At 39.9% G+C, this 17,043-nt stretch overlaps 1 protein-coding gene across 2 annotated transcripts in view; it reads left to right on the top strand.

Annotated features, from left to right (window-relative positions):
- The window catches only part of KIF16B (kinesin family member 16B), a 385,768-nt gene that overhangs the window by 215,335 nt on the left and 153,390 nt on the right, over positions 1–17,043 (top strand). Inside the window, exons 17-20 of one of the 2 annotated variants that reach the window (XM_006894756.1) lie at positions 3,637–3,690; positions 7,804–9,141; positions 15,196–15,354; positions 16,766–16,862. In XM_006894756.1, the coding sequence (XP_006894818.1) occupies positions 3,637–3,690; positions 7,804–9,141; positions 15,196–15,354; positions 16,766–16,862 (1,648 nt within the window). The remainder of the gene's footprint in view (positions 1–3,636; positions 3,691–7,803; positions 9,142–15,195; positions 15,355–16,765; positions 16,863–17,043) is intronic. The other variant, XM_006894757.1, reaches the window with a different exon arrangement.

Raw genomic sequence — 17,043 nt, 5'->3', positions numbered from 1 at the left:
CACAGGATAGAACAGGGTTCAGACCTTTTGTTCCTAGGATCACTGTGAGTTGTACTTGACTTGACAGCACCTAACAACAGCAACAACGCTGGTCTACTGGTTAAGATTTTTGTTTTGTTTTCTTGGTATAAAATTTTTATTTTATCTGCTTTACTTAAAAAGTTTATATACATTGTTTTTCACACCAGATCTTTCCCATTTCCCTAACCCACCCCTCCTCCACCCACTAAGTTGTGCAACCCTGTGATTACTCCCCTGCCTATCCTCACCATTCTGCTCCCATCCTCGCCCCCCTTAGATCTTCATACACATTTTACTAGTTATCTGTTTCTATCATAATAGTCTTATACAGTATTTGTCCTTGTGGGACTTATCTAGTTCATTTAGCATAATGCTCCACAATCCCTCCCAAGTTAGGTAGTGATTTATAAAATCATTGCTCCTGCATGCTGCATAGTGTTCCATCATGTTAATGTACTATAATTTCTCAGTCCACTTGATTGTGGTTGGACATTTGGGCTTTTCCCATGTTCTTGTGAATAATGCTGTTATGAACATTGCTGAATGTAATCCATATTGAAGGCTGTAGACCTTGATCTTCTGCACTGAGTGCTTCAGGTCTTCTTCACTTTTAAGAAATGAGGTTATATTATCTACATACTCCAGGTTGTTGAGACTTTCTTCGATCCGCTTTCCATACTCTGGAATTTTTGGAGGCTTCTGGAAGACCATAGTATATTAAGTATATCTCACTATCTCCACAATTCAGTTGTATCAGTTTTTAATATTGTCCAACATTTTCATGCATATAAGGTTGAAAACATTACGATTTGAGTCAAGCATACTTTACTTACTAAAATAATACCATTGCTTTTTTAAACTTTGAAGCAGTATTTTGTAGTACATCTACTCAAGGCAATACGCCATTTGATTTCTTGGCTGCTGCTTTCATGGGTATTGATTGTTGATGCAAATAGAAGGGAATTGTTGGCAGTTTCCTTTTTCCCCACACCGTTTGTCATGCTGTTGTTTATGAGTCCACTCATAAGGATTCCTGTTACTATCACATTCTGTCATCTGTCCTTCCTTTTGAATATTCCAGCGCTGTTATCTTCCTCAGCCATGCATTGTGACACACTGGGGCAGAATCCGTGTCTGCTGTCCCACCGTGGGAACTCCATGGTGTTTGGGACTTACTACTCAAATTATCTCCTGTGCTTGGCATAGTTCCTGAAACTAAGTTGGTTGTCAGTGAAAATGTCACAGTGGAGATGAGCTGTTACGAGCCCTCAGAAAAACATTTGATGTTTGACATCATCAGAGATGTATTATCTGCTGATGGTCACATTGAGCTTTTGTTCACAGAACATAAAAATTGATACTAAACACAATTTCAGTAGAAAAATATTCTGGTTTTATCTACTAATTCTTTTTTGAATTTGTATATATTTTTAAAAGACTAAACTTATACTGAAATTGGAAAATATCCACTAGGAACATTTCCCAAGATTCGATCTTTCAAGTTTTCCAGGATTTTTAAAAATAACATAATAGTCATATGTTAACTTTAATAAAGCCCCTGTAGGCATGAGCTTGGTGAAATAATGGCTTAATCATTGTGCTGCTAACCGTGAGGACAGTTCTAACCTACCAGCTGTTCTGCAGGAGAAAGGTGTCTGCTCCACAAAGGTTGCAGCCTCAGATGCTTAGGGAGCAGTTCTGCTGTCCTGTCAGGTCTCTGTGAGTTAAAATCATATCACTAGCCATGGGTGCATCTAGTCTGGGAACCTGTTGGTGTTGCAAGTGGTAAATGTGCAATGCTGCTAACCAAAGGTCTAACCAAAGGTTGGATGTTCAAAATGACTTCCAGACAAGATGCCCTTAAAATTCTGTAGAACATAGTTCTCTTCTGACTAGCATGTAATCACATTGAGTTGAAATCAGCTTAATACTTTGTTTGTAAAATGTCGTCTTTATAGAATGGTACATAGAATAGACTCTGCAACTGTCTAATGGCTTTTGGAGATACTTGTGCGACAGATTTCTCAAAGAAGACAATGCCTATAATAAACTACTAATTCTTTTCATTGACGGTAGCATAAGTATAACCATATGTTACAATTTGCAATAAAGGAATTAATGTAATTATTGTATGTTAAAATTTGAAAACTGTTTATAAAATAAGTTAATATATTATTTGGAGATATAGTGGGTTAAAATCTTAGCTCTATCACATGTCTTCATTATTAGCTTAAACTAGTAAACAACTCTCAAGTTTTGAGTTTCCTCTTCTGTGAAAAAGAAAGAATTTGCTAGAGAAATAGTAAGATAATGCCTGAAAGTCATATAACACAGAAGGTACCACAAAATAGATACTCGTTTATGCCACCAGACATTCCACTGTCAGTATTAACCCAAATTAAGTCAAAGAAGATATGTTTGAAGTATGTATTAGCTCCTTATCTGATGGGATATATGATTAGTCATTATATGTATGGCAACAATCTGGAAAAAGGGATACTCTGAGGGGAGGGCTGGGGGAGAGGATAAGGAATGGGGAAGAAAATGTGCAATAATGGAAAAAAATTAAAATATTTTAGATGTTAAAAAATAAATATGTGTTAACTCACTGGGAAAATAAGTCTATTGCCAATCTACATTTGTGTGTCAGTTATCCAAAGAGACATGAACTGTTCCATAGTTCGGCTTTGCGACTTTATCTACATCTGTCATAATACAAACATGCACCGATGTAAGGATTTTAGTTCATGCTATTTGATAGGAATTCTTAAATCTCATAATAATCAAGCCAATCCTTGAAAAGAAATCTTATCAGTATTTTAGTGAGTTATTTTAAAATTCTCTATGACTTACAGTGGCAATTTTGTTTATTGTCTGTGTAGACTACAGTGACTCCCATACAATCTAACTACTAATTACAGAGGATCTTGCTGAACTTGCACGCAGAATACCCCTAAAGTTGTAAACTGCAAGTTTGATTACTGCTCACGGATAGTTGATACTCAGTTATTGTGTACAGTTACTATCTGATATATGCAGGCATAACAGAGCTAACTTTTTGGAGTGTTTGCTTTAAAATTCATTGGGAAATGTGGTGTTTATAACATGGCATTTTAATTTGTGAGTGACTGTTTTTAAGTATCTTATTGCATTTCTCTTGATGTTTCCCTATTAATTTTTTTCTTAATTGATCCCTGTGCTCTCTCTCTCTCTCTCTCTACCTACCTTCCTGGCAGTCTTTTTCCTATAAAAGGACCCATCTGTCTAAGGTAGAGATTCTCCAATTTACTTAACAAATACTTAACAGTGACTAAGCTAGCAGGAGTAGGCATGCTTATCATTAAGAAATCTCTTCTAACCCTGTCTTTTCAGTGAAGTGATGTTTTGTTTTCCTTTAATTAAAAAAAGGTCTCTGTTTGCTTTAAATTAATGTACTCAAAATATGCCTAATATCTAATAAAGAACAAAGAATGTATCTTAAAACTTGCTAATCTATAATAATTAAAATAATACTTTAAAAACTAGTATTCTTAGTAATATATTTGATTGTATATGCAGAAAGTCAGAAAGAAAATAGAAAACTCTACATGATACATTTTCATTTTCTTTTCTTAGACTTGAATTTGAGAGGCAACAGCGTGAAGAACTTGAAAAGTTAGAAAGTAAAAGGTAAGTCAGTGTATGACGTGCTGTTTAGTGTGTGGAGCCCTGTGTCCCCCATCAGTGTGTGTGTTAATTATGTATCTTGCCATTGTTAGTTATGCATCTAATGGCTTGAGGTCATTTCTTGATTCTGCAAGTTGGTTTTACTTCATGTTTGAATTTGGTTCAAAATTAGGAAAAGGAGTGTATAAGAGATGCATCCAGGCTCTGTGCCTTTTCAGTTTATATGCGGAACAGGTCATTCAGGAGCCTGCCCTTCATGAGGAGGAGTGTGGCATCAAGATTGGAGGAAGACTCATCAACAGACTATGTTGTGCAGATGACACAACCCTGCTTACTGAAACTGACAAGGAGCTGAAACACTGCTACAGATGATCAAGAACTGCAGCCTTCCATATCGATTGAAGCTCAACAACCAGAAGACAAACATTCTCACCAGTGGGCTAATTAGCAGCATCATGATTGATGTTTACATTTTCCGCTTGGCTCCATAGTCTACACTCTTAGCACCTGCGGTCAAGAAATCAAAAGACAAATGGCTCTGGGGAGAGCTGCTGCCGGGGACCTGTCAAAAGTGCTAAAGAGCAAGAATGTCAATCTGGAGACTAAGTTACACCTGATTCAGGCCGTGGTCTTCACAGTTACTTGCTATGCATCAGAGGGGTGGACAAGAACAAAAGATGACAGGAGAAGAATTGATATCTTTGAGTTGTGGTGCTGGAGAAGAGTATTGAACTGCAAAGAGAACAAGAACAAATACTTTCTCCTGGAAAGGATGAAACCAAGCTAATCCTTAGAGGCAAATATTTTTGAAGCTTCATCTCCTAGGCATGTGGCCAGGAAGGATGAGTCTCTGGAGAAGGATATCATACTTGGAAGGGTGGAGGGCAGTGCAGGAGAGGAAGACTTCAGATGACATAGATTGACACAGTAATTGGAGTAATAGGGGTAGGTGTGTTGGAGATAGTGAGCCTGGCTCAGGATAGAGCTGAGTTCAGAGCTATTGTGCATCTGGTCACTATGAATCGTAGGTAACTTGATGGAGCATAACAACACCAAACAACATGCAGTTTGAATTAACGTTAGAACAAAGGAAGACTAAAACAAAGGAAAGAAACTCATTGCCATATAATCAGGAATTGAATCATGGCTGTCTGTCCATTGGTTTTCTGAGGCTGTAAATCAGAAGATTGCCTGTCTTTTGCCTGTGGAGTGTCTGGTGATTTCAGACTGCCAGACAGATATGGCCTTTGAGTAGCAGCTAAACTCCCAAGAGACAAGGCAAGTAGAGCTCCTTTAGTGCCTACTTAGGGAAGAATTTATTCCCACCCAAGAGGTGGTGACTGGAAAGGTTGTTGGATAACACAAAGGACATCTGTGAAGGATATAGCAAAGAGAGGAAAGAAAGAAAAGACCAACATGCATGTCAGAAGAGACTCTGAAACTTGCATTGCAATGAAAAGAAGCCAAAATTAGGGGGGAAACTGCTAAGGGAAGGGAGCTGAACAGAATATTTCAAAGAAGAGAAAGAGTATTTAATGAAACGTGCAAGGAGCTGGGGCTAGAAAACTGAAAGGGAAGAGCACTCAGTAATTCTCTAGCTGAAAACATTTAAGAACAAATTCCAACTTCAAGTTGCAGTACTGAAGAATTCTACAGGCAAAATACTGAATGATACAGGAAGCCTTATAAGAAGATGGAAGGAATACATAGTCACTGTACCAAAAAACTGGTCACCCTGAACCATTTCATGGAGTAACTTATGGTCTAGAATCAGTGGTAATAGTGAAAGACATCCAAGCTCTACTGAAAGAAGTGGCAAAAAAATAAGGCCTCGAGAAATTATAGAATACCATTTGACAAGTTTCAGTTAACAGATGCAGCCCTGAAGATGCTCACTAGCCTCTGCCAAGAAATTTGAAAGATAGCTACCTGGCCAAGTGACTGGAAAAGACCCATGTTTGTTCCTATTCCCAAAAGAAATTATTCAAAAAAATGTGATAATTATTGCATAGTATCATTAATATCATGTGCAAATAAAATCTTGCTTAAGAAATACTATATATGACATTGAGAAGAATGGGAATCCCAGAACACTTAATTGAGCTCATGTGACTAAGAAGCAGTTGTCCAGACAGAACAAAGGAACAATGAATGGTTCAAAATAAAAAAAAAAAGTATGCAAGGTTGTGCCCTTTCTACATACCTATTCAGTCTGTATGCTGAGCAAATCAACTGGAAGCTGAACTAATGGGCATCAGAATTGGAGGAAGATTCCATAGTAACTTGCATTACACAGATGGCACAGCCTTGCTTGTTCAAAGTAAGAGGACTTGAGATACTTGATGTAGAAGATCAAAGGCAACAGCCTTCAATATGAGTTACATCACAACCTCAATAAAACAATTATCACCATTCAACCAATAGGCAACATTGTAATAGATGGAGAGAATAATGAAGTGGTCAACAATTTCCTTTTACTTGGGTTCATTTCCGTGGTACCAGCAGTCACATTAAAAGACATGTTGCACTGGGGAAATCTGCTGTCATGGAGACCAAATGTCAGTTTAAAGACTAAAAGACCCTGGATGAGATGGACTGATACAGTATCTAGGGCAATAAGGGTAGGTGTGTTGGAGTCAATCAGACTGGCTCAGGACAGTGCAGGCTTCAGAGCTGTTGTACATAGGTTTGTTATGTGTTGCAGAGGACTCAACAGCACATAACAACAACAACAACTATAGATAGATAAAAGATAGATGATGGATGGCTAGATGGATGGATGAATGGATGGATAGGAAGGAGGGAGGGAGGGAGGGAGGGAGGAAGGAAGGAAGGAAGGAAGGAAGGAAGGAAGGAAGGAAGGAAGGAAGGAAAGAGAGAGAGAGATCTGTCTCAGTACTGGATGTGTGTATGTGTGTGTTTGCTTAATTGATTAGCAGAGCTTTGTATTTGTTCCGAATATAATCTTTGGTTGTTCCATACTGTTTTTACCTTGTTTTGTTTTCTCCTATCATTTTTCACAATGAAGAAATACACTAAGGATAGATATTGGATTAGGATCTTAACCTGTAGGTCACTGAAACCTATAGGTCACCTGCATACTGGATCTTTACCTTCTAGAATCTGGGGATTAGGCATTCATGGATGAGTTAGTTTAGCTTCTGTCATTATATAGAATAGGTTGCTGGTGGACTCTGAGATGAGGCCACTTGCTGATACTCTTTCATGCCCTGTAATTTTGCTCTATGAACTGTCTCAGCCCTGACATGTTGACTCAGGTTCAGGTACTTTTTCTACTTCATATAAAATTTAGCATCTAATCCCCAGAATAACATGTAGTTATTTGAACCGAAACCAGGGCCTGTTGATTTTCTTCACTTTGATATCTGACATGAGTGAGTTGAGAAAAAAAAAAAAAAGCATTTTTTCTTTTCCACAAATTTAATTTTTTTTATTAAAATAGACACTACAAAACATGCAATTTAGTGGCATTGATTATATCCTTTGAGTTTTGCAAGTTTTCTTCCTTTTTTCCTGAGGTGTTCTTTCTTCATTGACATAAATTCATTGCCCTCAGTATTCCCTAATCTTTTGGTTATTGTTGGAAATTTGGTCCCATATTCATAGTTCATCAAAGAGCATGGTGTTCAAGGCAGAATTTTTTCCTTTTTACTATACTAGTTAAGCCAAAGTATTGTTGTTTTAGGATTACTCAAGGGGATACTTTTGGTTTGAGATTTATAGGCAGTATTTTCAAAGGAGGGAGGCCATTTTTACTTAATGTTGTCTTCTAGTATGACTTTGGGCTTTTGGCCACTAGGTGAATACATTTATTCACATTTAAAAAGTAACTGTGTATGATTCTTTCTTTTTGAGCTCAAGGAACTTTAAAAATGATACCATATATGAACACATTGATGTTAGACCCTAACAAACAGGTATCAGGAGAAATGGTATGTTTGACAGTTAAAGAGCTGTGGGTTTTTCGGTTTGTTTGTGGGGTGTTTTTTGTTTTTTTTTATTTCATTTTCAATTCCAGAACATATCTGTTAAGAAAAAGGTAGAGTCACATTGGAACCATAACAACTGACTAAGGATCATTGCTTTTTATTTCAGAAAACTCATAGAAGAAATGGAAGAAAAGCAGAAATCTGACAAGGCTGAACTGGAGCGTATGCAGCAGGAGGTGGAGACGCAGCGCAAGGAGACGGAAATTGTGCAGCTGCAGATCCGCAAGCAGGAGGAGAGCCTCAAGCGCCGCAGCTTCCACATTGAGAGCAAGCTGAAAGATCTGCTTGCCGAGAAAGAAAAGTTGGAAGAGGAGAGGCTGAGGGAGCAGCAGGAGATGGAGTCGTTGAAGAAGAAACAGGAAGAAAAGAGTGTTTTCTGTGTCAAAGAACTCCAGCGGCTCCAGGAACTCAATGACAGTGAGAAGGCTGAGAAGGTTCAGATATTTCGAAAACTGGACTCACTCAAAAGAGAGAAAGATGAACAGCACGCCAAGCTCGAACTTGAAAAGAAGAGACTGGAGGCGCAAGAACAGGAACAGTTCCTGCTTGTAAGCCACCTTGAAGAGCAGATCCGAGAGAAGCAGCGAGGTGAGGTTCAGCGGGTGGAGGAGGAGAAGAGAGACTTAGAGGACATCCGAGAGTCCCTCCTGCGGACCAAGGAAGCACGGGCGGAAGGGGATGGTGATGGAGAGGAATGTGAAAAGGCCACAGTGCGCTTCTTAGAGTTCAAGAGAAGCCAGCTAGTCAAGTTAGCAAACTTGGAGAAGGACCTGGTTCATCAGAAAGATCTCCTGAAGAGAGAAGTTAAAAAAGAACAGGAAATCCTAAAGCATTTGAAAAGTGAAAATAAAGAGGAATATAAGGTGTTGAAAAAAAATGGTGATAGTTGCATAAATCTCACACAGGCAGCTCAAGACACAGAGAAAATAAAGCTAGTGGAGTCCAGACTGCAGGATAAAGAACGCCAACTACAGTACCTGCTAAAGAGTCACTTGCCAGCTTTGTTAGAAGAAAAGCAGAGAGCCCTTGAAATCCTTGAAAGAGGCCCTCTCAGCTTAGACAATACTCTCTATCAAGTAGAGAAAGAGATGGGAGAAAAAGAAGAACAATTTATGCAGTATCAAGCCAATGCAAGCCAGCTGCAAAAGCTGCAAGCCACGTTTGAGATCACTGCCAACCTAGCACATCAGGAAGAGAAAGTGAGGAAGAAAGAGAAGGAGATTCTTGAATCCCAGGAGAAGCAGCAGAGAGAGGCCTTGGAGCAGGCTGTGGCCAAGCTAGAGAGAAGACACTCTGCCTTGCAGAAGCGTGCCACCCTGGGCCTGGAGATGGAAGAGCAGAAGCAGAAATTCTCAACTCTGAGGAGTGACAGCAGCAGCGCTCAGTCAGGGCTCCAGGCCGGCCTGGAAGCTGAGCAGGAAATGCTCAAGAAGGACCAGGAGAGGTGAGAAGCAGGAGGGACATCATCAACCCTGTAGTAGGTGCCAAAAGATTGCTTGTTTCCTACTCCTATGGCTTGTCTCTCCTTATCTTTTAGAAAGAGAATTCTTTTTAGCCTTTATAATCCTTACTACATGGACACATGCTTATCTTTACCGAATCTGAGGCCTTAAGCATCCTCTGGGGGTGTAGTTGGTGAGGATCTACACCGCTAACCCCAATGTGGTACCTTTCTGGCGCTTCAAATCCTCCAGCTCTTCAGCCCGAGGAAGATGGACAATCTCCTCCTGTGCCATTTCTCGCCTCAGAAAGCCTGCTGGAGGGTCATCTGTGGGTTGGTCTGACTCATATTGCAGTGAGAAAGACAATACAATGAATTATTACTTTGTATCCTATTTTCTAATCTTTTAGTCTAAAGTTAGAATGAAAAATGTCATCCCAGCTCAAGTCCTGTCTGTTACCCCACTTGCTGTATGAGATGTGATGTGTGTGTTGTAAGGTTTTCTTAGATACAAATGATTGGGAAATAATCCTCTTCTTTTTACCTTCTCTTTCCTTCCTTTTTATTTAAACTACAACTTCTAATATTATTTTATTTTATATTGGTTGGCTCAAAAAGTTCATATACATTGTGTTTTACACTATTCTTCATTCATATTGTATTTCATATAATCATTCCCATGCATTATATTTTATACAATGAATCACGATTGACCTTGCCCATCATTACCCAGTCTTTTCAGGTCCCTGCTGGCTCCTTCTCATTTCTTTCACCCTCTCTCTCCGTCCATCAAACTGTGCGGCCCTGTGGTTTTGCCCCTATCCATCTTCCTTCCGTTTTGAAAATGTTTATTTTATGTTGGTTTGTATACATCTCTCCTCTAGTGCCACGGCCTTTTCTAAACTGAGCTTGTATTTCCAATAGTTCTGTGTCAATGTACTGTTCAAATCGTTTCTGGGTAATCTTCAGTAGGATTTTGCTTCTGTGTGATATGAGTGATAATTTCCACACTGTCAGGTCACCTTTTTTTTAACGGGAATAATTTCAGATCTCTTCCAGTCACTTGGCCAGGTAGTTGTCCTCCAGATTTCTTGGTACACTAGAGACATTGTCATCATAGTCAGATGGATCTTGGCAAAAAGCAGAGAATACCAGAGGGATATTTATCTGTGTTTTATTGACTATGCAACGGCATTTGACTGTGTTGATCACAACAAATTATGGTTAACCTTGAGAAGAATGGGAATCACAGAACACTTGATTGTACTTAAGTGAAACCTGTATTTTGGACCAGTACTCAGAACAGAGCAGAGTAACACTGCATGGTTCAAAATCAGGAAAGGGGTGCATCAGAGATGATGCATCTGTCTATCTATATTCGGAACAGATCACTTGAAACACTGGGTTTTATGAGGAGGATTGTGGCATCAGGTTTGGAGGAAGACTCATCAACAACCTACTTTATGCAGATGGCACAATCTTGCTTGCTGAAGCTGAGGAGTGCTCGCTGCAGAAGGTCAAGTACTGTAGTTTTCAATATGGATTGAAGCTCAACATCAAGAAAACAAAGATTCTCACTACTGGATCATGATGGATGGTGAAGAGACTGAAGTTGCTAACAGTTACAGCTGCTCAACTCCACAGTCAACACTCTTGGCACCAGTGGTCAAGAAATCAAAACATGAATTTCATTAGGTAAATCTGCTGTCAGGGACCTTTCCAGAAGACTGAGAAGCACCTTTGCCAGTCTAAAGGTGTGCCTGATCCATGACATGGTCTTCACAATTATTTGCTATGCATCAGAGAGCTAGATAATGATTAAGGATGACAGAAAAATTGATGCCTTTGAGTTGTGGTGCTGAAGAAGGGTCTTGAACATACCCTGGACTGCCAAGAAAACAAATAGGTCTGTCTTGGAGAGGGTGAAACCAAATTTCTGCTTGAACGCTAGGATTTTTAAATTTTGTCTCATATACTTTGGGGATGTGGCCAGGAGAGACCGGTCCTTGGAGAACATTATGCTTGGAAGGATGGAGGGATAGTGCAGGCGAGGAAGACTCTGGATGACAATGACTAGGGCAATGAGGGTAGGTGTGTTGGAATCAGTGAGACTGACTCCAGACAGGGCAGGCTTCAGAGCTTCTGGTACATAAGGTCTCTGTGAGTCTACTTGCAGTCTACTCAATGGCATATAAAAACAACAACAACATCTCTCCTGCCTTCTGATTCCCACTGTTTGTTTCTTTTTACAATTCTCTTTCCTCTTTTTTTTTCTTTTGTTTCTTCTCTCCTTTGTTCATTTCTTTTTTACTTCCTTTTCCCTCCCTCCCTTTCACCATCCTTCCATCTTATTCTCCTTCCTTCCTCTTTGACCCATCATCTCTCTTTTTGTCCTCTTTCATCTATTTCCCTCCCTTCTTCCTTTCTTCTCTGACCAGTAGCTTTGCAGCTTCGCTTTGACTACCACTTATTAAAATAAAGATTTATCCCTGAGTTCACAGGTTGCACAGAGGATACTAATTCCAGTACCTGGTAGGGAACTAAAATGAGTTCTCCCATATTTACTGACTCACTCTATTTGAAAGGAGGCGTCTGGATTATTTGGAGGAAGAAAGCAAACAAAACTTTTCAGATGCTTTTCAACTCATGGTGTATTCAAATGTGCTTTCTGATGATTATATGACAGACTGACTAGAACTATTTTCATGGTAAGGAAAGGCTATTTATTTTGTCACCTATTCCCTTACCAGGGAGTCAGCTCTCAAAGTGATTAAATGTGTGAGTTTGAGTGTGCTTTTTCTGCTGGCTCTGTAGATCAAAGCCAGGATTTCCAGCAAGGCTGTCTTTGTTGGGGTGCAAATAGCACCAAGTTAAGAGTCCAGCACCAGGTATTCGTGTGTGGACCCTGTGCCTCCTAACCTTGTTGAGCAGAGGAAGTCTGTTCTCACTGGACAAGAAGTGGATGGACAACATCAGGTGCTGAGCCTCTTGTAGCCCCATTCTCTTCTGTCAGTGGAGCTCCTCAGTGAAGCTGTTTAGAAGGCCTGGAGCGTACCCTCTTCCCAGAACTCCCCACCCAAAGCACCTCCTGAGGGGCTGCAGACAAAGCTCCAGCATTTAGACAGTGACATCAATTGTTGGTGACAAGGTAATTCCTACTAGGAAGCACCAAAATCACATTTACCATCTTACCTGAAAAAGTCAGGAAAACCTCCTTTTCAAATGATCTGCCTATAGACTGCAGATATATTTACTGTCACTCCTTTTGACAAAACAGAGCAACAAAATGATGATAAAGGACTCCAGTGCTATTACTTCAGAGAAATAGGTCAGAGGTTTAAGAAAATGATTGCAGGTATTTTATGTAAATGAAATTGCTGGACAGAGCTTCAGCCCTTGAGAATTTAAAGCAATGGAGTGCATGCTCTCAATTTGTGCACTGCAGTGTGCAGAAGATTGCTGCACGAGCTTTTAGCTTCATGGCCCTGGCTTTTGTCAGGAGCTGCACTCTCTGGGCGCTTAGCATTTATATTCTGTAATAGTGGAAGCAGTGATTTCCCACTGTCAGCATTCTTCCAGACCCCCACAGCACAGGATCTTAGCTGTGCATATTTGTGGACTACGCTTTGCTGAGACTTGGTTCAGATAGATGAACTCGCATCTTTGCTGTCACTTTTGTTGCTTCTGCAGCTTTCTATGGGGGCGTCAGCTGTGCTGTATTTTCTCCCTGGGTTCTCATTACTCAGCAGGGGCCCATTTGACTGTGTCAGTTTGGAAAATGCCACAAGTGTGAAACACTACATTTAATTGGTGTAGAATCAGACTGGGCAGTGCTGCCCTAACCTTGGCTTTCCCATCATTTTCTCAGTGCTTCATGAAGAAGCTTGAATTCAGTAGTGTGTTGTGCTTTTTTTTCCCGTTCTAACCATCTGTTTATTGCAGCTGTCCCAATGACATGCCTTAGGCAGCATCCCTGCCATTTGAAAAGCCCTTCTGTCACTTTATCTGAGATTTCCTTTTCCTGTGTGAGGTCAGAACGGAGCTAATTGGTCACAAATCTTTAATATAGTAGCAGTTGTAGTGTGTAGTGAGCTGCACTGCTAACCCAAAGACAGACCCTCTCTGGTGGTTCGAACTCACTGGCAGCGCTGCAGGAGAGGGATGAGCAGTCATCTTTCATGGGACTTGTTGTTGTTGTTGTTGTTGTGTACTGTCAAGTTGGAATCCACCCATAGCTAACTGTCTGGTGGCTTTTCAGAGGGAGTTAATCTCATGGAAGGAGATTGCCCATCCTTCTCCCAGGGACCAACTGGTGGCCTTGAACCATGTGCCTTCAGGATTGCAGCGCAGCTTCTTGTCTTTAGGCCAATAGATTTACAGCCTCTGAAAAATCCCTGGAGGGTCAGCTGTGAGTCATTTCTGAATGGGTGGCAGTGAATGAGTGAATAATAATACTATTCCTCTGTACTCTGTGTAATGTAATCGACACACAATATTACATACTTTTCGAATGAACTTGTCACTCTGCTCAGTTTCTAGGTGGGTGTATTGAAACCTTCCAGGTTAAATAGTCATTGAGCATCATGCCATACAGAAAGTGGACAGTCACAACCAGAGTAGAGGGCTTCTTACCATCTGACTCTTACCTGCTTTGCTCTCTTGTCTGCTGACCACACAGCTACCCATGTGTAGCCCTCCCTAGACCAGGGACAAAGCCTGTTTTATCACTTCCACCCATGTAAATCCTGCTCAGCCTTCAGGAATCTACTCAAATCCCATTTGTTTTGCAAAGTCTTCCGCTTCCCCAGTTCTGAAGGATTACCTTGCATAACCCAAGCAGAGAGTATCTTAATTATATACGCTGGTTATTCCCTACTTACATGTGACTCATTTTCTTTGCTATCTATTAGAACTCATCATATTGTTCCCTGGTTCTTTGCCCACCACTAGGCCCCATACATCCACTTAAACCACCTCCTTTGAAATGAAACTGGGATGTTTCTATGAAATGAATGTTTACTCCCATGACACCATAATCAATGTCTGAAAGTGAAGAACTTGGCTTTCATATTCAGGATCAACCAGTCAGTTGCTCTTGGTGGCACCAGAAGGCTGGGTGCCTCAGAATCTGAATCAAGAATCTCTTCTTTTTAGGTCATAGGGGACATAGACGAATTGACTTTCATTTTGAGACATGAAGAAAATGAGACTTAGCTTTAAATAACTCACTTGCCCGAGTTCATGTAGTGAGTGACCATCATCGTTAGCTCTTACCTCCTGGGGTCTAATTTACTTAGAGACTTGGCTGTCAGAGTCTGATGGCTCCATGCTTGCACCAGTAGAAGAATGGTCTTAACCCTTTTTTAACCTTGTGTTAAGTGTATTCTTTTTCATTGGAACTAAGTGTCTACTCCTATAATTTTGGAGAGTATTATAATTTTTGGAGTGTTCAGTTTGCTTTCCTAGCTCTGTCTTGCCAAACCCTTACCTATACACTTATTTTAACCAAAAATTTGTTTCAAAGGTTATGCTAAATAAAGGCTTAGCACCTTCATTCATTGTGCTTTTCTACCTAGAGAACCTCGCATCATAATTTCTAAAAATTAAAATTCCTACCGGCCTCCCAAGACTCAGCACTGCCTTCACTGTGAAGATCCTCCTTGACTGGTGATTTTAAAAGCATTTTAAAGCAGAGTTTTCTTTAATCAAACATACTTCGTGGAACCCCAAAATATAGTCAATAATCTGCTATTCTGTATAGCTGGACCTCAACATTCCGAAGACTTCTTGACAACAAAGGAAATCTCTGAGTCTTTGATGGTAGAACTCCCTCCAACTTTTAGACACCTGCAGCACTTGTTCCAAACCCCCTTTGTGGCCCATAATTACCTCATGCTTTGTCTTAAATATCTGTATCACCTTTATTTCTCTTAGAAAGGCAATCTTTTGCATGTAGGGTTTTTATCTAGATGCCTCATGGTTCCTGACACAATGTCTCACGTCGCAGAGATGCCCAGGAAGTACTGTTAAACTAATTCATGTGGCTCCTTTCTGTAGGTTAGAACATGAAATCCAGTTGCTGAAGCAGAAGATATGTGAGGTTGATGTTGTTCATAAATGGCATCCTGGGAGCCTAGGGGGGAAGACTTCTCTCTCTGGCTTGCCACATAGTCCTGAAAAGTCTCAGGATCATTTGGTCCCTCTAATGGATGCCGGGTACTCAATATTCAGTGGCTGCATTTGTAATGTGATTTAACAACTCACTACTCCTTAGAGTAATCAGGTTGCTTGTGATAGATGCTAACAAAGTCAAGAAGCAAAGTGTGTGTCTGAAGTATACTGTATCCTCTTCAGGTACTTCTTGGCTTCTGGTGGGGTACACTGTTATTAGAAGGAATAAAAAATTTGGGAATTGGACAGCCATGTCCAGGGAATGTTGGTGCAAGTTGTTTGCATGGTAAGAGATTTACAAGGTCCAGAGAAATCAGCTTAACCAAGAATAGTGAAAGTTAAGAAGGACAAAGTAGAATTATTCTATACAAAGGTAGAGGAGCTTATGCTGACAGCAAATTGTATATGCCATTGATTATAAAGAGAAGAAATATGGTGTAAAAATTGTGCCAGTTTTAGAGTGAGCATAAATAGCATAGAAAGAAAGCTGAAGTTTGTACAATGACATGTTTTTCTCTTTAGTTGGCATTGTGAGTTTTTCCATAGCTTAAAACTCTCAGATCAATCAGCCTAATCATTATTTGCCTATGAAAAAAATGGTGATTATTTTCTTCACTCTATTTAGGTCAAAGGGGCATTTTAAATTGGGTAGACTTAAATCTATGGATATTAGAAATGTAGACTATCTGGATAGCAAAATGTAGTAAGAATAGCATGAACTCCTGTATCTCTTTAAATCTAGGTCTGTATCTTTCATATTGCTAGTTTAAAATTTAAACAAAGGTCATCTAAATGACATTGTTTAGGCTCACTTGCTTATGGTTTTATTTATTACCTCAGGTACATTCATCAATGCTTTACTTAAAATATTACTTTTTTTACGTATTGTTTTAGAAAGGCATATTTACTTTGCTTGGTAGCACAAAGGTCTCTCCAGGGCTGTGTATATGCTTAGAATTCCTAGAGAATGTGTCCACTTTTCTTTTTTTAAATATTCACCAATGACCTTATGCTACGAGAAATAAGAATTGTCATTTGCTCGAGGAAACCAAGGCTTAGAATGTAGAGTGTCTGGTCTCAGAGTAAGACCTGAAACCATGCAGCTTTGTGATTCCAGTGTCTTTGGTTTCCCTATTCTGCCATGGTGTTTCCACTAAGAACTCTTGAAAAGATTTGGGTGAGATTATTTAGTCTCCTTTTCATTCCCTAGATTCTCTTATCTGTCAGCTTCTTCCTGGTTTGGGGCAAGCCCAGATAGTAACACATGACACTAAGTTTCTTAGGAGAAAAATGTTAATGTTTCCAAAGTGGTGTTAACATTTGGCACTTTTAAAGAGAAAGTTCTCTGTTATGAAGCGTGATAGAGAAAGGAGCTAGGCATGTGAGAAAGGAGCTCGATGTGTTCTTTGTGTTCAGAGTGTTCAGAGAACCGTATCTCTCTCTCCATTGTTTGAAGGATCAATGCCTACATTGAGGAAGAAGTCCAGAGACGGCTTCAGGGTTTGCATCATGTGATTGGCGATGCTGGCAGTACATCTGCAGAGGTGATGAAGGTGAGCTGCAGGAGGAGAGTCACATTGCCATTTCTCCAGATAGCTTTTACAGCTAGTTATTGGTGGTGATGTGAAGGGCTTGTTATTCGTTCTCAGTGAGAAAGCTTAGATGTTCACTGAAATAGAGATTGAATATGAACTGTTCAAAATAATAATTAAATGTTGCTTGGGCACAGTTTAA

The sequence above is a fragment of the Elephantulus edwardii genome, unplaced genomic scaffold (genome assembly GCF_000299155.1).
Source record: "Elephantulus edwardii isolate Elephantulus edwardi_28Jun2011 unplaced genomic scaffold, EleEdw1.0 scaffold00150, whole genome shotgun sequence".
Lineage (NCBI taxonomy): Eukaryota > Metazoa > Chordata > Mammalia > Macroscelidea > Macroscelididae > Elephantulus > Elephantulus edwardii.
The sequence above is the reverse complement of the archived record's forward strand: the minus strand, read 5'-3'. Positions and strand labels throughout refer to the sequence as shown.